Below are 23,087 nucleotides of genomic sequence, written 5' to 3'. Positions count from 1 at the left end.
TTTTTTTTTTTTACTGTACACAGCCAAAGTTAACCCTTTTACCCCCAGGCTCTTTGGAAATTTCCAACCCTTAACCCCCAAGGGGTTATTTTTTCCCCAGCACCTTTTGCAGTATATATTTTTTAAATTGCTCTAACAGCCTTAATTTTTGTCATAGAGAGGTCAGGTTGGTCTCATTCTCTTGGAAAATGCCTGAATTTTCTCAAAAAATTATTAAAAATATGAAAACAAAAATTTTTAAAGCATTTTTTTGCAAGGACGTACCGGTACGTCCATGGGTGTAAAGGGATGTGTTTTGTGAAACGTACCAGTACGTCCTTTTGGGGGTAAAAGGGTTAACACTTTTAAACACTTGAATATCCCACACCTCATCTTGAGTAACACCCACTTAATGTTATTCATATATACTGCCAAATAACTCTAATATACTAATGATTCATTATTATTGGCTTTTGTTAGTATCTTACTATACTCCAGTTTACCTAATTGAAGGCACATCTTTATTATTTATTGAATTATAATGGTCAATCCCCCAAGAGGTGCTACAGTTAATAAATTCAATACTCATTCACCTGATATTTTATGGCAATAAATGATTCTCTACTCCCTGTGCTAAACATATTGAGAAGAAAAATAGTAATTTTAAACCTATTCAAATATCATTCATTTTTCTTAAATTAGATATGCCTTTAGAAACAGCCTGTTCCATTGCTTTATAACTATGTCTGTAGCGCTTTTTATAACTAGAGAAAGAAGATGGTCCGTAATATTCAAAAGTCGATGGGGGAGCAAATTCATTGTTTCTTTCCTGTTTCGTATCCACTTGTTCATAGCGATGTTCACTTCCAGAAGCTCTATTTTGATCATTTTGTTCATAGGAATCTCCTTTTGTGGAAGGTCTGTTTTGGAAAGGCCTATGGGAATAACTCTCTTTAGGGTCTTTCTTGTAGCTATACTCTGTAGGCGGTCCAAATTCATCCACCCTTTCTTTTCTCTGACGATTTATCCATTCTTCCTGTGACAAGGAAGAGAATCCTCCATCTCTTGATTTCATTATGTCCCATTCTCTCACTTTATGTTTATTTTCTACAAGATTGGTTTCCTCTTTTATAATATCAGAGGTCCCCTTGTCTTGTTGACTCGAAGACACGGGAGGTCCAATCATTTCGTCTTCATCCTCTGATACTGGTGGAGTCTTCAGCTTATCATCATCTGTAAAGAAAAAAATAATTCATATATACAATACCAATACAAATGTTATTAAAAAGCAAATATTTAAATTAGCTTGAATAACTACAGTATTAACTGTAAAATCTGATAAAAAAGTAACCTATTCATTAGAAAATACAAACTTTTTAAGTAGCAGGATTCTTTAGCCCAACCTGATTTGATTGTTAATGCATGTAAACAAGGTAGTGAAGTGTGGGAATATCCAATCACTTATCCAGTTGGCTCCCTGGTAAGCCAACTGATGCATGAGGAAAGTGACTACCTTTGCTCCTATCAACACAAAAAGAGATAAACTTATTCCAATACTCAGGTGAAGACATAACTTGAGAAGAAGTGAAGTAGGCCACTGCCTGAACCAGTGGTCCAACCCGGAAATTGCATATACGCTGGCCATTGCTGTGGCTTCTATGAAAGCAGATTCAGATGCTGAAAAAATTGTTCTTCCTATAACATATTTGTTATCGTAGCATCTATTAGTAAGGGCGAAGGACCTGCGGTCTTTGGGTCGTAGAATTCCCTCAGGAGGCAGAATCTTACTCGAATGAAGAATTCTTTGGTCCAGCTATTTGAGAGTCTACACTGTCTAGGGCATCTCAAGTGACCTCTGACCAAGATAATTAAAGGGCAGGTCTTGACCCCAGAAGGGCACCGAAGCCATGGTTGATGAAAGTCTCTCCGCCATTGACAAATTTTCTTGCTGCCACCCCAAGGTCACTGAATTCTTGGATGAGAGCCAACACCTGAACAAAAGTCAATTCCATAGGATTCTTGGCTTCTGCTGGAGCTTGTCCGGAATCGTTTGCTGAACGGTCCATTGTGTCTGTGGACTCTTCCTCTCTATAGGGTGGAGAGAACTTACTGTTGACTAGCATGTTTCTATTCAGGCCATAAGACCGAATCCAGACAATAATCAGAAAATGTTAAAGCAATAGGATCAACTTCTCTTATTCATGGAAGCCTCCTTCACCCTTGCATTAGCCTTGGGTGACAGGGAAGAGCCATGTACCTCCAAAGGGCTCATAGAAGAGTACCCGGAAGACCTGTGGCTGACAGTCCTTAGGCTGTCCCTGTCTTGAGGAAATGAGGTACTCATGAAGAATTACAGAATCTTCTGGCTTGGATTCTTTCCTTTTCTTTCCAACTTCTGCATGTGCCCACTGAGGGGAGGAGAGTCTCCTTGCTGGGACATCAGAAAACTTCTGTTTCTCTTCTAGAGATCTGCGATGAAGGGAAGTGGTATGGAAATGTAACTTTTGAACCCCTAGCTTCCTAATAATTCAAGGAGGCCATCAAAGAACGATCTGATGACATTACCTCTTGGAGTGTGCCATGAATACTTTTCATGGGAGGTTCTGAAACTGGACCATTGAGAGCATTTGGTATGCGCTACTGCTGCACTTACGATCGATGATCTAGGCAGGGATCGTGACCCTGAGGACATGTCCTATTGTATGCGCATAGATATAATTCCTCTCAGTCTAGCACTAGATTATACTGCCTATGAAGAGCTCTAAGCTGGGAAGTTTACTCATGAAGAATTATCTGGTGAAGAATACATGTGTAGAAGTCCTTGTAAGTGTTCGTACGAACATGCACTTGGTAGGCGTGAAGACAATTAAGCAACCAGGGAAGTGTTAGGTGACGAAGGTCTCACAGTTATAAGACGATCTTCTCTGTAGAATAATGCCTCTTGTCCTCTACAATGGGATCTTGGGTGGGACACTATCCACCAAAGGGAGACTTGTGAGCTTGTAAGGGGAAATCTTCAACACTATGAGGCATAAAATGAAAAGACTGAAAAACCTAGGTTGCTTGACCTTCTTCAACTTTGGGGGGACGTGACATAGATGTCGAAGTTGATGTTTTAACCGGTGGAGGAGGCCACACTCCAGAAGACAAGTATCAAGGATCAACTACGTCTTCCATAGACTGAGATGGGAAGGCAAGCTTGACATCAAGGGCTCCTTCCAAAAGTGGGACCACAGCAGAAGGGCTGGTAGATTTAGAGGTAACTAAAGCATGAAGGAGCTTTTCCTTTGAAAGTATACCTTCGATGCTTAATAACTACCATAAGGTGTGAAGGGCCTAATTCCTGGAGGAGGAGGAGGAATTATCGTCTGTAATAGCAGGATCAATAACAAGGGTAGGGCAGGACCCTTGACCTTCACTGGAAGAAGGTGATAAATCTACCTCTCCCAAATCTTGCCCCAAGGGAAGGGCTTCCTTCCTTTCTTCGGTTTTTGTCCCCCAGGGGAAGCAGTAGAAGGCGTAGAAATCTGACCACCGGAGAGAAGAATGAGAGCCTTAGGAATTTTTTGGCTTTTGGGAAGACCCTTTGGACAAAGAATTCCTTTTGGACCTCTTCCTCCTCCTACTGTATTCCAACTATTGCAAAGGCAGCTAAGCCATGTACTTGTCGCAGGGGGATTACTGCAAACAGTCATGCCCTAGCAAAAAGAGCATAAAGAATGGGGGTTCACTTCTTGCAGGGAAATAAAACTGCTGCAATTGTGACTAGTCTTTCCAATACAGAACTAATAACAGCCAAGCTTTGTTAAGGGCAGTGTGTGTACTACTGTACTTTGCAGCTGAAATCAAAGGGGAGACTCAGTGTGCTGGCCAGGGGGTGGGGTTCCCTACCAGCAATCAGTAATTACCAACACCTCGTTATAAATTTGAACAGCCAATTTCCAGCTATGCTGAAATTGTACTCCTACCAAAGGACAAGGGTTTGTATACGTGTAGGAACAAATATAATTTACCAGCAGGCACCAATAAAACTAACCTCAATATGACTGACACAAATCCTAGAACTCTCAGAGGTCGAGTAGACATTGTTGTGCTGCAGCTTTTATAATACCAAGCAATAAACCTCATATAAGGTCAGAATAACAACAAAACCTCATACCTAGCATAATGTCAGAATAACAATGAAAGACTCCACTAGAGTGGGTTTACAAAGCATATGTAAAATTCATACTCAAAATGTCATTAAATGAATATAATAAAATCATACAGTTTAAAGATATAAATGCAAACCAAAGAGTAACTGCCTACAAACTTGAAAAGGCCAAAACATACAATAATATAGAAATACATAATTAGTGAAGCATCAAATAAATAAAAATAATTTAACATAGCAGAAGAAAAAACCAACCCCTTGATCAAGAAAAAGAAGTTATTAATAAAATAGAATTTTCAATATTTAACTTAGCCGGTGATTATAATAGCTGCAGCTCTGCTGCTCGACAGAAAACTCTACGGAAAAAATCCGCCAGCGATCGCTATGCAGGTAGGGGGTGTACTTCAACAGCGCCATCTGTCGTCCAAGTACCCAGTACTCATTGTAAACAAAGAACTCAATTTTCTCTCTGTCGTGCTACCGGCAAGACCTACTAATTCGCTGTTGCTAACTGTATTTGTTTTCACAACTATTTGGTGAAGTACACTTTTCTAGTTTTGAGCTTTCGCTGTGCAGGCTTTCTCTTCAATAAATCCTTGCATTCTTTTTTTGATATCGGATTATTTGTTGATGACTTTGGATAGTTTTTGAATTCCCCTTTGACCAATTCAAAATGGCTGACCCTTCTCAAGTCCCAAAATTCAGGAAGTGTAATGCTAGGGACTGTTCAAGGCGTCTTCCGAAGGCCTCTATCGATCCTCACACCGTTTGTTCCAATTGTCGGGATAAAACCTGTCAATTGGAAGATCGATGTGAGGAATGCGTTGGGCTTTCGGAATTCGATTTTATCGAATTCCAAAAATATACACGTAGGCTAGAGAGAGATAGAGTCAGGAGAAGTTCATCTCGTTCTGTTGATTTTTCCTCTCCTCATGCCCCACAACCTATTCCTTCCCCTGTAGTGGTTGCTCCTAATCCCCCTTCTGGCACTCAGGAACCTTCGATGGCTGATATGATGCGTGCCATCCAAGCTCTGGGTGAGAGAGTTGAGTCCCTGGCTAGTGACCGTAACCAGCTCATGGCGGACGTCAAGGAGCTGAAGTGTAAAAGTGCAATGGGAAGTGATAAAGTGAGTGATAGTGTTGTGGATAGTGTTGCGCTTGAGGGTTCGTCTGTTCGTGCCTGTCGTCCTCCCAGTCCGGGACCTCTTGCAAGCTCCCAAGTCCAGGGGAGAAGCAATGTCGTACGACCAATGGGTTCGAGAGGCTTTAATCAGCGAACAGACGTTCCCTCCGTGGTTTCGGGCGTATCTACCCAAGATCGCCCCACCCACACAAAGACGAGAGAGCCCATTTATTCCTCGTCTGCGGAAGAGGTTTCTCGCAAGAAACCATGGACCAAGGTCTCACGACCGCTTAAGCGCAAGTCGGTCCCTTCCGCGCAAGTCCAACGGCCCAGTTGTAGCCACTGGGTCAGTTCGGACTCGCTGCAGTCTTCCGATGACTGCTCACCTCATAAGAGAGGCAAAGCGGTACCGCCGCAGACAGTTACACCGTCTGTCGCCGCACCTGCTGCTGCAGACCCCAAGTGGTCTTTGCTGCAGAACATGCAGTCACAATTAACGTCTCTGATGCAGGACTTTCGTGCGGAGAAGGTTGCTGCTGCACCAGCCTCTTGCCTACAACCAACCACACACTCGGTTGTGCGTCCTGTGGAAGCTGAGGCAACCTTCTTGCGCACCCCAGTTGAGAGAGTTCCGCCACCCATGCGTTCCAGTGTACCCTGCCAGCCGCATGTTGACGTTCAGCGACGCACGGAGCCTTCCGTTGACGTTCGCGAGACACAACAACAGTCAGAGTTGTTTTGTTTTGACGCGGTGCGTCAACCTCCGCAACCCAGTGTGGTTGCCACTGCTCACCCGCATCAGGCTAGACAGTCTGGAGTAGACGCTGTGCGTCCCCGCGCTGCTATGGTTGTTGCCAGCTCACAGACTGGGCAACAGTTCCATGACGTTGCGTCCGGTTCAGTCACGCGTGCACCCGTGCGACCGGACTCGGCTAACCAGCCGTTACCTACTCCATTGCCGCTTCCTCCTCAATACTCGGATGATGATGGTGCCGCTCACGTTGATGAACCACATTCGGATCTTGACGAGCCTAAGTCCACGCAACCCTCTTTGGACTTTAGAAAAGTTCTAGCTCTGTTCAAAGAGATGTTTCTGGACCAGTTTGTGTCTGTGGCTCCGCGCTCTCCTCCGTCAGAGTTTGTATTAGGTATGCCGTCATCCTCGCCTGCCTTTACTAGACTCGTCCTCGCACGCTCGTCCAAGAGAGCTTTACGAGTGGTAGGAGAATGGATGCAGTCCAAAAAGAGTCTAGGGAAGACAGCCTTTATGTTTCCCCCTGCTAAACTCTCTTCTAAATCGAGCGTCTGGTATGCCAAGGGAGAAGTTCTCGGCTTGGGAGTTCCTGCCTCTGCCCAGGGCGACTTCTCAAGTCTTGTAGACTCTCCCCGCAGGCTAGCCATGAGACGCTCGAAAATATGTTGGTCTTCTTCGGACCTAGACCACCTTTTGAAAGGGTTATTTAGAGCCTTTGAGGACTTCAACTTTTTAGACTGGTGTCTGGGAGCTTTAAGCAGGAAGATCTCTCCGTCAGAGAAGGAAACTTCCTTGCTCATCATGTCCTGCATGGACAAGGCCATACGTGACGGGTCTAGTGAGCTTGCTGCATCGTTCGTATCCAGAGTCCTCAAGAAGCGTGAGAACCTTTGCTCTTTCCTGTCAGCTGGAGTGACACCTTGTCAAAGATCCGAACTTCTGTTTGCTCCTCTTTCTAAGTGCCTCTTTCCAGAGGACTTGATTAAGGAGATTGCTGCTTCTTTGATACAGAAGGACACTCATGACCTGGTTGCGTCCTCTGCTCGCAAAGCCACCCCTTTGCCTACCTTGTCAGCTAGACCAAGGATGGACACTCCAGCGTCCCGATTTATTCCGCCCTTTCGTGGCAGAGCCTCCAGCAGAGGAGGTGCTCGTGCCGAAGGGAGACGTGGAAAGAAGAAAGGAACCAAGTCCTTTAAAGGCAGAGTCTGACTGCCAGCTTCTTCAGACAGCAGTGGGAGCCAGACTCAAGAACTTCTGGCAGACCTGGGAGAAGAGAGGCGCAGATGCACAATCTGTGAAGTTGCTCAGAGAGGGGTACAAGATCCCGTTTGTACGAAAACCCCCTCTGGCAACGTCTCCCATCGATCTCTCTCCCAGGTACAGAGAGGAAGACAAGAGACGAGCATTGAAACAGGAGGTGTCTCTCTTACTAGAAAAGGGAGCGGTAGTCAAAGTCCTGGACCATCAAACCCCGGGCTTCTACAACCGTCTCTTCTTAGTGGCAAAGAAGACAGGAGGGTGGAGGCCGGTGCTAGACGTCAGTGCGCTGAATGTCTTTGTCACAAAGCAGACGTTCTCCATGGAGACCACAAAGTCCGTTCTAGCAGCGGTCAGAAGGGAAGACTGGATGGTCTCTTTAGACCTAAGGGACGCATACGTCCACGTCCCCATCCACCCAGACTCCCAACCTTTTCTGAGATTTGTTTACGAAAAGGTTGTCTACCAGTTTCAAGCCCTGTGCTTTGGCCTAAGCACAGCTCCTCTTGTGTTTACGAGGCTGATGAGGAATGTAGCCAAATTCCTTCATTTAGCGGACATCCGAGCCTCCCTCTATTTGGACGACTGGCTTCTAAGAGCTTCTTCCAGTCGTTGCTGTCTGAAGGATCTAAAGTGGACTCTAGATCTGACCAAGGAATTGGGTCTCCTTGTCAATATGGAAAAGTCTCAAGTGGTCCCATCCCAAACTATTGTGTATTTAGGGATGGAGATTCACAGTCTAGCTTTTCGGGCTTTTCCGTCGGCCCCCAGAACGAGCCAAGCCCAGTTATGCATCCAGAACATGCTGAAGAAGGAACGGTGTTCAGTCAGGCAGTGGATGAGTCTGATAGGGACACTATCATCCCTGGAACAGTTCGTATCGTTGGGAAGACTACACCTCCGTCCTCTTCAATATCACCAAGCTGTTTACTGGAAAAAGGACAAGACGCTAGAAGCGGTCTCGATCCCCATTTCCGAGAAGATGAAGTCTTGCCTGACTTGGTGGAAGGACAGTATCAGCCTCAGAGAGGGTCTGCCCCTGGCTGTTCGGCTCCCAACCACGTTCTCTTCTCGGACGCATCGGACACAGGCTGGGGCGCGACATTAGACGGTCGGGAATGCTCGGGAACTTGGAACTCGAGTCAAAGGACAATGCATATCAACTGCAAGGAGCTACTGGCAGTTCATCTGGCCTTGAAAAGCTTCAAGTCTCTCCTTCAAGGCAAAGTGGTGGAGGTGAACTCGGACAACACCACGGCTTTGGCGTACATCTCCAAGCAAGGAGGGACCCACTCTATGACGTTGTACGAGATCGCAAGGGACCTCCTCACCTGGTCAAAAGGTCTAAACATTTCGCTAGTAACGAGGTTCATCCAAGGCAGCTTGAATGTCATGGCAGATTGCCTCAGTTGAAAGGGACAAATCATTCCAACAGAATGGACCCTACACAAGGATGTGTGCAAGAGACTTTGGGCCACATGGGGCCAGCCAACCATAGATCTCTTCGCAACCTCGATGACCAAGAGGCTCCCAATATATTGCTCACCAATCCCGGACCCAGCAGCAGTTCATATAGATGCCTTTCTCCTAGATTGGTCACATCTAGACCTATATGCATTCCCCCCGTTCAAGATTGTCAACAAGGTACTGCAGAAGTTCGCCTCTCACGAAGGGACAAGGTTGACGTTAGTTGCTCCCCTCTGGCCCGCGAGAGAATGGTTCACCGAGGTACTTCGATGGCTAGTGGACGTTCCCAGAACGCTTCCTCTAAGGGTGGACCTTCTACGTCAGCCACACGTAAAGAAGGTACACCAAGGCCTCCACGCTCTTCGTCTGACTGCCTTCAGACTATCGAAAGACTCTCGAGAGCTAGAGGCTTTTCGAAGGAGGCAGCCAGGGCGATTGCTAGAGCAAGGAGGACATCCACCCTTAGAGTCTACCAATCGAAGTGGGAAGTCTTCCGAAACTGGTGCAAGTCAGTATCAGTATCCTCGACCAGTACCTCTGTAACTCAAATAGCTGACTTCCTTTTATACCTGAGGAAAGAACGATCTCTTTCAGCTCCCACTATCAAGGGTTACAGAAGCATGTTGGCATCAGTCTTCCGTCACAGAGGCTTAGATCTTTCCAACAACAAAGATCTACAGGCCCTCCTTAAGTCTTTTGAGACCACGAAGGAGCGTCGTTTGGCTACACCTGGTTGGAATTTAGACGTGGTACTAAGATTCCTCATGTCAGAAAGGTTCGAGCCGCTACAATCAGCCTCCTTTAAAGATCTCACTTTAAAGACTCTTTTCCTGGTTTGCTTAGCCACAGCTAAAAGAGTCAGTGAGATTCACGCCTTCAGCAGGAACATCGGATTTTCATCTGAAACGGCTACATGTTCTCTACAACTTGGTTTTCTAGCCAAAAACGAGCTACCTTCTCGTCCTTGGCCGAAATCGTTCGATATTCCAAGCCTATCAAATATGGTTGGAAATGAACTAGAAAGAGTCTTATGCCCTGTGAGAGCTCTTAAGTTCTATTTAAGACGAACTAAACCTTTACGAGGACAGTCAGAAGCTTTATGGTGTTCAGTTAAGAAACCATCTTTGCCTATGTCAAAGAATGCTTTATCCTATTTTATCAGACTGTTAATACGAGAAGCTCATTCACATCTGAGTGAAGAAGACCAAGCTTTGCTGAATTTAAGGATACATGAAGTTAGAGCTGTCGCAACTTCAGTGGCCTTTAAACAAAATAGATCTCTGCGAAGTATAATGGACGCAACCTATTGGAGAAGCAAGTCAGTGTTCGCGTCTTTTTATCTTAAGGATGTCCAGTCTCTTTACGAGAACTGCTACACTCTGGGACCATTCGTAGCAGCGAGTGCAGTAGTGGGTGAGGGCTCAACCACTACATTCCCCTAATTCCATAACCTTTTTAATCTTTCTCTTGAAATGTTTTTTATTGTTGTTTTTGGGTTGTCCGGAAGGCTAAGAAGCCTTTCGCATCCTGGTTGATTTGGCGGGTGGTCAAATTCTTTTCTTGAGAAGCGCCTAGATTAGAGGTTTTGATGAGGTCCTGTGGTATGGGTTGCAACCCTTCATACTTCAGATCCTAGGGGTCGCTCAGCATCCTAAGAGGATCGCGAGGCTCCGTAAAGAAGACGTACTTAAAAAGGCAGAGTAATTGTTCAAGTCGACTTCCTTACCAGGTACCTATTTATTTTATTTTTGTTATTTTGATAACTTCTAAAATGAAATAAAAAATCCTTAGCTCATAATAATGTAAACATTTATTGCTGGTCTCTACCCACCCCCCTGGGTGTGAATCAGCTATTATAATCACCGGCTAAGTTAAATATTGAAAAATGTTATTTTGATAATAAAATAAATTTTTGAATATACTTACCCGGTGATTATAAATTAAAGGACCCTCCCTTCCTCCCCAATAGAGACGCAGTGGACCGAGGAGAAAATTGAGTTCTTTGTTTACAATGAGTACTGGGTACTTGGACGACAGATGGCGCTGTTGAAGTACACCCCCTACCTGCATAGCGATCGCTGGCGGATTTTTTCCGTAGAGTTTTCTGTCGAGCAGCAGAGCTGCAGCTATTATAATCACCGGGTAAGGATATTCAAAAATTTATTTTATTATCAAAATAACATTTTCAGTAATAAGTGTATACTGAACATTATCACGTCAATGTTAAAAGTTAAGGCAAAAAATATTTCTACCTACCTATGCAAAAAACAACGGTGAACTGCACCTCCTCAGAGTAAACAAGATATACCTACAGACAGTGACTGCTTTACGAGACGCTCAAAGCCTCTCAAAATGGTAAGGAATATGCTAAAATTAGAATTTTATGTTAAATTTAGCTACAAGAGAAAGTTATAGCACCAGCTTAAAACCAATAAACTAGCAGTATACAAAACCCAGACGTGACAAACTAGATGATAAGGAATTGACATGCTGGAGCAAAAGAATTTCAATGTTATTCGCAACTAAAAGCCCAAGGTGGATGAGAAAATCAAGTAATAGAGGCACTAAGCTCCCCATATACCTGGCTGACGAAGGGGGAGTGATGGCATCTACCACTTGATTTTCTCATCCACCTTGGGCTTTTAGTTGTGAATAACATTGCAATTCTTTTGCTCCTGCATGTCAATTTCTTATCATATAGTTTACAACATCTGGGTTTTGTATACTGCTGGTTTATTGATGTGTCTAAGGAGCTGCTCAATGCAGGATGTAAACTGATGGGATGTTTTAAAACTAATAAACTTCTAAGTGACATGGAAATCTTACATTAGCCTCTAGAACAAATATAAAATCTACAGATAGGTATTGAAAATCTTCCGCTAGCCTTATAGATACAAAATAAGATAAAGAACAGACCTTTGATAGGTAATCCAAGTTTCAGCCTCTTGCGTTGCCGCACCTTTTCCAAACGTGCCTTCAAAAGTTTTTGTTTTTTGGATTCTACAATTTTCTTTGTATGTTCTGATCTTCGGGCCTCTTCATGCATCTCTTTCAGCATATCCATCTGTGCTTTCCTTTCCTTCTCGTCTTTAGAAAATTTCATGTACCCAGTGCCATGCTGCCGTGCCTCTGAAAGTGAAAAGAATACCACAAATTATCTAAAAATAATGAGTGTTACTATAATTTACTATTATAGGGGTGAATTTTAAACCTTATAACATACAATCTTAATATTTCTTCCCATACAGGAGTTCATTGACTATGATTACCAGCTGCACGATTGAGTTCGCATATAACAAAAGCGAACCACCCTAATTTGTACTATGTCACCTGATACAGACTAAATCCACCAAGTGCGACTGCCTAGAATGCAATCAGTTTAAAATTAAGTTTTGTCCTTAAAACAACATTAATATTTCAATACACAACTTGGGTGATTTTATATAAATATTGTGCTACCTTATTTTATATGGGCTACGTAGGAAATGGTTATCTTGCTAGAAGACTGCGTGGTATCCTAACGCAATAACGGTCAAACAAAAAGCTTGGCCGGAGTAGACGAAGGAGGTATATTAAATTAATTGTAGCGGGAGGCAATATTTCTAGGGTTGAAAGGACTTTGTTTTAGAGGCAACGTCTATATCGGTGGTTCTCAAACTTTTTCATGAGCGACCCTATTTGAAACATTTCATTCCTTCGCGACCCAGAGTAAAGTGAAGAGAAAGAAAACATGCAATGATATATACACTTTATTTTGGAAAAAAATAATGTGTACAGCTTTTCATTCACAAAACTAAACTAGTGGGATTTATGGCACTGCTTTTCCTTTTCACAAAACTAAACGAACAGGATTCAAGCAACTTAAATACACTGAAACACTGAAAGCATGATAATGTTCCTGTGTCCCTGCGACCCATCAAAATTGATCTCGCGACCCAACTTTGGGTCGCGACCCATAGTTTGAGAACCACTGGTCTATATTAAGGTAAGGTTTATTCATATGTTGAAAACAATTCTGCTTCTTTCTTTTCCTTCCATGATTATATGCCCTTATTTAGAGAAGTCATAATTAGAAAATGCTTTTTCTTCTAGTCATTCAAGTTTTTAAAATTTATCATGCATCAATTTTCACTTAATTAGTGAAGAAATCTTTAGAAACAAAGTAAAGAAATTTCCCAGAGGAGTATACTGTAATGATAACAAGACTTCATCAGCTAAAGTGACTTCATAATAGCTCAGGATATACAGATATCTGAAATACACTTTAACAAGAAACTTATCCTTACCATTATACATGACATCCTGGTAATGAACATCCTTTTTAAAAGCGTTGACCTCAGCCTCTAGTTCCCATTGTTCACGAAGCTTTTCCCGATGTTTTTCCCCTGATATCAGCTCTTCTTCTTGTGTAGCTTCATCCTGATTGTTATAAAAATCAAATTATAATTGAGAAATTTTCATATGGAAATAAAGCATATTGAGAAAAACAAACGCTACTGCATTAAAACTCTAGATTCTGAAAAAAAACTAAAATTTATGTCAATCGAAATCATTAAACAAGATATTTTAATTGCCTCAAACATTTAATCTTTAAAGAAAATAAATAAGAATAAATATTATTATTATTATTATTACTAGTCAAACTACAACCCTAGTTGGAAAAGCAAGATGCTTTATATACGCCCAAGGGCTCCAACAGGGAAAATTAGCCTAGCGAGGAAAGGAAACAAGGAAATAAACGATATAGGATGTAATGAAGAAATTATAATTTTTTTTTTAATATTTTAATGCAGCGTATGAAAGATATTCACTCTTTAAGTGTATCACCAGCAGAAAAATTACTTGAAAATATTATTTACTGTATTTAAAACCTCATCATATGGAGAGCAGCTTCCAAAATAGGCACAGAAATATCTACCATAACCAATATTTTGCCAGGTTTTCTTCTGGTGGTATTGTGAAAGAGAGAACATTCTATTTATGGTTCAGGCTTTCTATGGAACCAAAAGGTAGGCACTTTCTAATATAGAATGATAGGGTTAATTAAGAATGTTTTCTAAATATCTCATTGTGTTTAACCCAATCACGTCAATTTACAAAAGGTTCCTTCCTGCACACACACGAAAATATTTGTAACCCTGTGAACTCATTGCACCCTTCAAACTTTGGTGTAATGACTTAGTTGGGTAGGGTTTGCCAGGGAATACGGGGCCAGAACTGGAAGGGAACCTTTAAACCTCCCCCTCAAGTCCATCCGAAACTTCTTTAATATCGGAAAGGAAATAAGGAAATAAATAAACGATATAAGTTATGAAAAATTAAAATAAAATACTTTAAAAAACATTAACAACATTAAAACAGATAATTAACATATAGACTATAAAAAGACATGTCAGCCTGTTCAACATAAAAACATTTACTGCAAGTTTGAACTTTTGAAGCGCATTAAGCAAAAATACAGATTTTGTGTTGTGTAAAATTCTAGTTTGTAATTACATTCATAAAGATTCTAAGAATAAAAGTTATACAGGGTAATTAATTTCATAAATGCACAAATGGTTCAATGAATTACTATAGTCAATTCTTTTTAGTGAGGCAGATTTGCACCGACTCGCAGGGGTGCCCTTTTAGCTCGGAAAGGTTTCTTGACCCCTGATTGGTTCGACAAGATAATTCTAACCAATCAGATAGCAGGAAACCTTTCCGAGCTAAAAGGGCACCGCTGTGAGTCTGTGCAAATCCGCCTCATTAAAAAAAATTGAGTAAAGCACATACCTTGTCTTCTCCAAGCAAATTTTTGTCTTGTGCCACCATGGTGGGTAGATCTTTCCTCATGCACTCCCTTGTCCTCCCCAGCACGTCGGTATACTCAACCCTAGAATTTTTACAAATGACTATAATTTTGCCCAAAAGGATTTATTGAGTTAATCTATAAGACCTTTACACATTTGGATTCTTCAGTCTTTTCTGCTGCAAAAAAAATTTTGATAAAAAAATCAGTAATTAGAATGGTTAATTTGAACACAGTGTACATTTGTAAGTACAAGTATATTTATAGGTTATTATAAAAATGAAGTTGTTTAGTCAAAAACAAAATTAACAATAATCACCCAAACTTCATGGTCTTTACATGTCAGACACATTTCTGTCATGTATATTATCCTGTTTAACCATGACAACAAAATGATAAAAATATGTTATTTTCATTAGTAAAATAAATTTTTGAATATACTTACCCGTTGATCATGTAGCTGCAGCTCTGCTGCCCGACAGAAAAAACCTACGGGCGGAATACGCCAGCGATCGCTATACAGGTGGGGGTGTACATCAACAGCGCCATCTGTCGAGTAGATACTCAAGTACTTCTTGTCAACACAGAACCAATTTTCTCCTCGGTCCACTGGGTCTCTATTGGGGAGGAAGGGTGGGTCCTTTAATTCATGATCAACGGGTAAGTATATTCAAAAATTTATTTTACTAATGAAAATAACATTTTTCAATATTAATCTTACCCGTTGATCATGTAGCTGATTCACACCCAGGGGGTGGGTGGAGACCAGCATACATGTTAACATTAGAAGCTAAGTATTCCGTATTTCATTTTAGCAGTTATTCAAAATAACAAACATAAAATTAATAAGTACCTGATAAGGAAGTCGACTTGAACAATTACTCTGCCTTTTTAAGTACGTCTTCCTTACTGAGCCTCGCGATCCTCTTAGGATGCTGAGCGACTCCTAGGTGCTGAAGTATGAAGGGCTGCAACCCATACTAAAGGACCTCATCACAACCTCTAATCTAGGCGCTTCTCAAGAAAAGAATTTGACCACCCGCCAAATCAACCAGGATGCGAAAGGCTTCTTAGCCTTCCGTACAACCCAAAAACAACAATAAAAACATTTCAAGAGAAAGATTAAAAAAGGTTATGGGATTATGGGAATGTAGTGGTTGAGCCCTCACCTACTACTGCACTCGCTGCTACGAATGGTCCCAGGGTGTAGCAGTTCTCGTAAAGAGATCTTTAAGGTAAAATGATGCGAACACTGACTTGCTTCTCCAATAGGTTGCATCCATTACACTCTGCAGAGATCTGTTTTGTTTGAAGGCCACTGAAGTTGCGACAGCTCTAACTTCATGTGTCCTTACCTTCAGCAAAGCATGGTCTTCCTCATTCAGAAGAGAATGAGCTTCTCTAATCAAAAGTCTGATGTAATAAGACACTGCGTTCTTCGACATCGGTAAAGAAGGATTCTTAATAGAGCACCATAAAGCTTCTGATTGTCCTCGTAAATGCTTCGTACGTCTTAAATAGTACTTAAGAGCTCTTACTGGGCAAAGGACTCTCTCTTGTTCGTTTCCAACCAAACTGGACAGACTTGGAATCTCGAACGATTTGGGCCAAGGACGAGAAGGGAGTTCGTTTTTGGCTAAAAAACCAAGCTGTAAGGAACATGTAGCCGTTTCAGATGTAAATCCTATGTTCCTGCTGAAGGCGTGTATCTCACTGACTCTTATAGCTGTTGCTAAGCAGACGAGGAAAAGAGTCTTCAAAGTGAGATCTTTAAAAGAGGCTGATTGAAGCGGTTCGAACCTTGCTGACATCAGGAACCTTAAAACCACGTCTAAGTTCCAACCTGGTGTGGTCAACCGACGCTCCTTCGAGGTCTCAAAAGACTTAAGGAGGTCCTATAGATCTTTGTTGTTGGAAAGATCTAAGCCTCTGTGGCGGAAGACTGCTGCCAACATGCTTCTGTAACCTTTGATCGTAGGAGCTGAAAGGGATCTTACCTTCCTTAGGTGTAAAAGGAAGTCAGCTATCTGAGTTACAGAGGTACTGGTTGAGGATACTGAATTCGCCTTGCACCAGCTTCGGAAGACTTCCCATTTTGACTGGTAGACCTTGAGAGTGGATGTCCTCCTTGCTCTGGCAATCGCTCTGGCTGCCTCCTTCGAAAAGCCTCTAGCTCTTGAGAGTCTTTCGATAGTCTGAAGGCAGTCAGACGAAGAGCGTGGAGGCTTGGGTGTACCTTCTTTACATGCGGCTGACGCAGAAGGTAAACTCTTAGAGGAAGAGTCCTGGGAACGTCTACTAGCCATTGCAGTACCTCGGTGAACCATTCTCTCGCGGGCCAGAGGGGAGCAACCAACGTCAACCTTGTCCCTTCGTGAGAGGCGAACTTCTGCAGTACCTTGTTGACAATCTTGAACGGGGGGAACGCATAAAGGTCTAGATGGGACCAATCCAGAAGAAAGGCATCTATGTGAACTGCTGCTGGGTCCGGAATCGGTGAGCAATAATTTGGGAGCCTCTTGGTCATCGAGGTAGCGAACAGATCTATGGTGGGCTGACCCCACAAGGCCCATAGTCTGTTGCAAACATTCTTGTGAAGGGTCCATTCTGTTGGGATGATCTGACCCTTCCGGCTGAGGCGGTCTGCCATGACATTCATGTCGCCTTGAATGAACCTCGTTACTAGAGATATGTTTCGATCTCTTGACCAGGTGAGGAGGTCCCTTGCGATCTCGAACAACGTCATCGAATGAGTCCCTCCTTGCTTGGAGATGTACGCCAAGGCTGTGGTGTTGTCGGAGTTCACCTCCACCACCTTGCCTAGAAGGAGGGACTTGAAGCTTCTCAAGGCCAGATGAACTGCCAGTAGCTCCTTGCAGTTGATGTGCAGTGCTCTTTGATCCGAATACCACGTGCCCGAGCATTCCCGACCGTCCAGTGTCGCACCCCAGCCCGTGTCCGATGCGTCCGAGAAGAGAAGGTGGTCGGGGGTCTGAACAGCCAGTGGTAGACCTTCCTTGAGAAGAATGTTGTTCTTCCACCAAGTCAGTGCAGACTTCATCTTCTCGGAGATAGGAACTGAGACCGCTTCTAGCGTCATGTCCTTTCTCCAGTGAGCAGCTAGGTGATACTGAAGGGGTCGGAGGAGGAGTCTCCCTAACGCGATGAACTGGTCCAGAGATGAAAGCGTCCCTATCAGACTCATCCACTGTCTGACTGAACATCGGTTCTTCTTCAGCATGCTCTGGATGCATTCTTGGGCTTGACTGATTCTGGGGGCCGACGGAAAAGCCCGAAAAGCTTGACTCTGAATCTCCATACCTAGATATACTATAGTTTGGGATGGGACGAGTTGGGACTTTTCCATATTGACCAGGAGACCCAATTCCTTGGTCAGATCCAGAGTCCATTTTAGATTCTCCAGACAGCGACGACTTGACGCAGCTCTTAAAAGCCAGTCGTCCAAATAGAGGGAGGCTCTGATGTCTGCTAAATGCAGGAATTTGGCAATATTCCTCATCAGTTTGGTAAACACTAGAGGTGCCGTGCTTAGGCCAAAGCACAGGGCTTGGAACTGGTATACCACCTTCCCAAAAACGAACCTTAGAAAAGGTTGGGAATCTGGGTGGATGGGGACGTGAAAGTACGCGTCCTTTAGGTCTAACGAGACCATCCAGTCTTCCTTCCTGACCGATGCTAGAACCGACTTCGTCGTCTCCATGGTGAACGTCTGCTTGGTGACAAAGACATTCAGAGCACTGACGTCTAGCACCGGTCTCCACCCTCCTGTCTTCTTCGCCACTAAGAAGAGACGGTTGTAGAAGCCCGGGGATTGATGGTCCCGGACTATGACTACCGCTCCCTTTTGTAGCAAGAGAGACACCTCTTGCTGTAAAGCTAGCCTCTTGTCCTCCTCTCTGTACCTGGGAGAGAGGTCGATGGGAGTTGTTGCTAGAGGGGGCTTGCGCAAGAATGGAATCCTGTACCCCTCTCTGAGTAACTTCACAGACTGTGCGTCCGCACCCCTGTTCTCCCAGGCCTGCCAGTAGTTCTTGAGCCTGGCTCCCACTGCTGTCTGAAGAAGGTGGCAATCAGACTCTGCCTCTTGAGGACTTGGAACCCTTCTTCTTGTTGCCACGTTGACTATTGGCACGAGTACCTCCTCTGCTGGAGGCTCTGCCACGAAAGGGCGGAATGAACCTAGACGCTGGTGTGTCCATCCTAGGTCTAGGCACGGAAGGTAAAGCTGTGACTTTACGTGCGGATGACGCCACCAGGTCATGAGTGTCTTTCTGGATCAACGAGGCGGCAATCCCCTTGATCAACTCTTCAGGAAAGAGACACTTCGATAGCGGAGCAAACATCAGTTCTGACTTCTGACATGGGGTGACTCCCGCCGACAAGAAGGAGCAAAGGTGATCCCGCTTCTTGAGAACTCCAGACACGAAAGAAGCCGCAAGCTCGCCAGGACCATCCCGTATGGCTTTGTCCATGCAGGACATGATGAGCATGGCAGAATCCTTATCCGAAGGGGAGGTCTTCCTGCTCAACGCTCCCAAACACCAGTCCAGGAAGTTAAAGATCTCGAACGCACGGAAAACTCCCTTCAAAAGATGGTCCATGTCCGAAGAAGTCCAGCAAATCTTGGAGCGTCTCATAGCCAGTCTGCGGGGAGAGTCTACCAGACTTGAGAAGTCGCCCTGGGCAGAGGCAGGAACTCCCAAGCCGAGAACCTCTCCCGTGGCATACCAGACGCTAGATCTGGAAGCAAGCTTGGCAGGGGGAAACATGAAGGATGTCTTCCCAAGCTGCTTCTTGGCCTGCAACCACTCTCCCAGTACCCTTAAAGCTCTCTTGGACGAGCGAGCGAGTACGAGCTTCGTAAAGGCAGGAGCTGCTGACTGCATGCCTAAAGCGAACTCAGAGGGAGGTGAGCGTGGAGCTGCAGACACAAACTGGTCCGGATACAACTCCTTAAACAGGGCAAGGACTTTCCTAAAGTCTAAGGAGGGAGGCGTAGTCTTGGGTTCATCTATGTCGGAGTGTTGGTCGTCCAAATGCGCAGCTTCGTCGTCATCAGAGATTCCTTCATCCGAATGCTGAGGAGGAAGCGGCAAAGGAGGAGATAAAAGCTGAACGGCTGAATCCGGCAGCACGGGTGCATGCGTAGCTGCACTGGATCCAACAGCGGAGTGGTGGTGCGTGGTGGGGACCACCGTGGGTTGCGGAGACTGACGCACCGCGTCAAAACACGGCAGCTTGACTCCACCTTCCTGCTGATGCGGTAGCTCGCGCACGTCAACGGAGGGTGCCGCACGTCGGCTAACGTCAACATGCGTCTGGCAGGGTCGACTGCGCATAGGTGGTGGAGCTCTCACAGCCGGAGTGTGGGAGCAGGCAGCCGCAGTGTCAGCTGGGCGCACAACCGTGGCAGGTTGTAGGCTAACGGGTGCAGCGTCAACCTTCTCAGCACGATACTCCTGCATGAAGGAAGCTAGCTGAGTCTGCATAGACTGCAGCAAAGACCACTTAGGGTCTACAGCGGCTGGTGCGGCAACAGACGGAGTGATTGCCTGCTGCGGAACCACTCTACCTCTCTTGGGAGGTGTGCAGTCTTCGGAGGACTGCGGCGAGTCCGAACTGACCCAGTGGCTACCCCTGGGCCGTTGGACTCGCTCGGAAGGGACCTTGCGCTTGAGAGGTCGTGAGACCTTGGTCCAGCGTTTCTGTCGAGAAACCTCTTCCGCAGACGAGGAATGAATGGGCTCACTCGTCTGTTTGTGGGTGGGACGATCTCGGCAAGATACGTTCTCAACCACGGAGGGAACGTCTGTCCGCTGATCAAGGCCTGTCGAACCCTTTGGTCGTACGACATTGCTTCTCCCCTGGGCTTGGGAGCTTGCAAGAGGTCCCGGACTGGGAGGACGACAGGCACGAACAGACGCACCCTCATGCGTAACACTGACACTTTTCACTGCACTGACACTCACTTCACTTCCCACTGCACTTTTACCTTTCAACTCCCTGACGTCAGCCATGAGTTGATTGCGGTCATTCGCTAATGACTCAACTCTCTCACCAAGAGCCTGAATGGCACGCATCATATCCGCCATCGAAGGTTGATGAGAGCTAGTAGGAGGGTCGGGTGTAACCACTACAGGGGAAGGAATAGGTTGTGGGGCATGGGGAGAGGAAAAATCAATAGAGCGAGACGAACTCCTCCTGATCCTATCCTTCTCTAGCCTACGTGCATACTTAAGGAATTCTTGAAAATCGAATTCCGAAAGCCCAGCGCATTCCTCACATCGATCTTCCAATAGACAGGCTTTACCCCTACAATTGGAACAAACGGTGTGCGGATCGATAGAGGCCTTCGGAAGACGCCTAGAACAGTCCCTAGCGCTACACTTCCTGTACTTGGGGACTTGAGTAGGGTCAGACATCTTGAATTAGTCAAAGGGGGGAAATCCAAAATCTATCCAAGTCGTCAACAAATAATCCAAAATCTAATCAATGAAAGTGAGAAAGTATTGAGGATAACTTCTGCACAGCGAAAGCTAATAACTAGAGAGAATACTTCACCAAATAACGTGAAAATCAACTCCAGAAAACAACAGCGTATCAAGTAGGTCTTGCCGGTGGCACGACAGAGAGAAAATTGGTTCTGTGTTGACAAGAAGTACTTGAGTACCTACTCGACAGATGGCGCTGTTGATGTACACCCCCACCTGTATAGCGATCGCTGGCGTATTCCGCCCGTAGGTTTTTTCTGTCGGGCAGCAGAGCTGCAGCTACATGATCAACGGGTAAGATTAATATTGAAAAATTTATAATTGGAAATAAGAAAATGGAATTTAAAGACCCTAAAACAATGGTCTTTGGTATTTATTTGTTTATAACCATAACCTTGATTGAAATTAAGTTTTATTTTCAGCATTTTATGAGTTCTAATTAAATAGCAAGGATTATCATTGTAAAATTGATAAAATTTGGGCAGAAAATATCTGAAAAATACTTTTAAATAACCTGATGGTAAACAAAAGCAAAAGATTTCAACTTTGGAAAGAGAATAAATATGGCTTGGTGACAAAATTGGCTTGTGACCTCTTATGAAGAGCCATAGCACTACAATAATTGAGGTTAATTAATTCTAATTGCAGTGTAAAATGACTAAATCTGTTGATTATCTCTTACCATTCCTCATCCTTTCCTTTTGGTTTATAATCCTCCGAGTTCAACTCTTCTGTTTCCCTCTGCTCGGCTTTTATCTTGTCCTCGGATTCCCGAACTCTTTTTCTTTCCTTTACTTCATCAACAATTTTCCTCTAAAAGAAAAAAATAATTTAAAAGAATTTTTAATTTGATTTTCATACTTAACTTGATTGAGTTACAAAACAGAATGCATTAAAATATCATATGGAATTCACCAACAATTTTAATTAATATGATACCTGTTACAATATACTAATCAGATGAGTTTCTGTAAGGTACCAAAATTTGTATTAATCTTAGCCAGGTCTTATACACAAATCTTTAATTAACTGGCTCCAAAATTCACAACTTTAACATGAAAAAAAAGAAAGAAAGGAAAAAAAACACCTTCAACCAATAAAACCCTTTAAATAATAATATCATTGCTGATGGAAAAAACTCAATTGAAAGATCAAAAGCAAACCTAACACTATACTTGAGGCAGAACTGGATTAGTTGATCTCTGAAAAAATGAGATGCTGTATATTATGTACAAAAGAATGAGGCAAGCTATCAGTGCTGAGGAGCTCTGGTTGTTATATCCAAAGGATATTTTTACACCGGCAGCAGAGAACTAAGCAGAATTTTGATGCACTAAGACATAGACTATTACCATTTGTGGCCCTGGAATCTACCAAAATGAGCAGTACTACTGGCTCATATTTATTTTTCTTTTAAGAGGGGGGGGGGGGGGAGTGAAATGCCTGAAAAATGTTATTTTTATAATAAAATAAATTTTTGAATAGTACTTACCCTGTGATTATATAAGCTGCAACTCTGTTGCTCGACAGAAAACTCTACGTTAAAAATCCGCCAGCGATCGCTATGCAGGTAGGGGGTGTACTTCAACAGCGCCATCTGTCGTGCAGGTACTCAGTACTCAATGTAAACACAGAACTCAATTTTCTCCTCGGTCCACTGGGTCTCTATTGGGGAGGAAGGGAGGGTCCTTTAATATATAATCACCGGGTAAGTATATTCAAAAATTTATTTAATTATAAAAATAACATTTTTCAATATTAAACTTAGCCGGTGATTATATAAGCTGAATCACACCCAGGGGGTGGGTAGAGACCAGCAATAATTGTTTACATTATTATGAGCTAAGGATTTTTTATTTCATTTTAGCAGTTATTCAAAATAACAAACATAAAATAAATAAGTACCTGGTAAGGAAGTCGACTTGAACAATTACTCTGCCTTTTTAAGTACGTCTTCCTTACGGAGCCTCGCGATCCTCTTAGGATGCTGAGCGACCCCTAGGAGCTGAAGTATCAAGGGTTGCAACCCATACTACAGGACCTCAT

The 23,087-nt window shown here is 43.7% G+C and overlaps 1 protein-coding gene across 1 annotated transcript in view; it reads right to left on the bottom strand.

The window, feature by feature from the left end:
* Positions 1-51: 51 nt before the first annotated feature.
* The window catches only part of LOC137622791 (coiled-coil domain-containing protein 174-like), a 48,799-nt gene continuing 25,763 nt past the window's right edge, over positions 52-23,087 (bottom strand). The window contains exons 4-8 of the mRNA XM_068353390.1: positions 21,724-21,854; positions 14,514-14,613; positions 13,025-13,157; positions 11,655-11,867; positions 52-1,212 (exon numbers count right to left, since the gene is read on the bottom strand). Coding sequence (XP_068209491.1) covers positions 653-1,212; positions 11,655-11,867; positions 13,025-13,157; positions 14,514-14,613; positions 21,724-21,854 — 1,137 coding nt within the window. The 3' untranslated portion in view covers positions 52-652. The remainder of the gene's footprint in view (positions 1,213-11,654; positions 11,868-13,024; positions 13,158-14,513; positions 14,614-21,723; positions 21,855-23,087) is intronic.

This window comes from Palaemon carinicauda, chromosome 2 (genome assembly GCF_036898095.1).
Source record: "Palaemon carinicauda isolate YSFRI2023 chromosome 2, ASM3689809v2, whole genome shotgun sequence".
Taxonomy (NCBI): domain Eukaryota; kingdom Metazoa; phylum Arthropoda; class Malacostraca; order Decapoda; family Palaemonidae; genus Palaemon; species Palaemon carinicauda.
The sequence above is the reverse complement of the archived record's forward strand: the minus strand, read 5'-3'. Positions and strand labels throughout refer to the sequence as shown.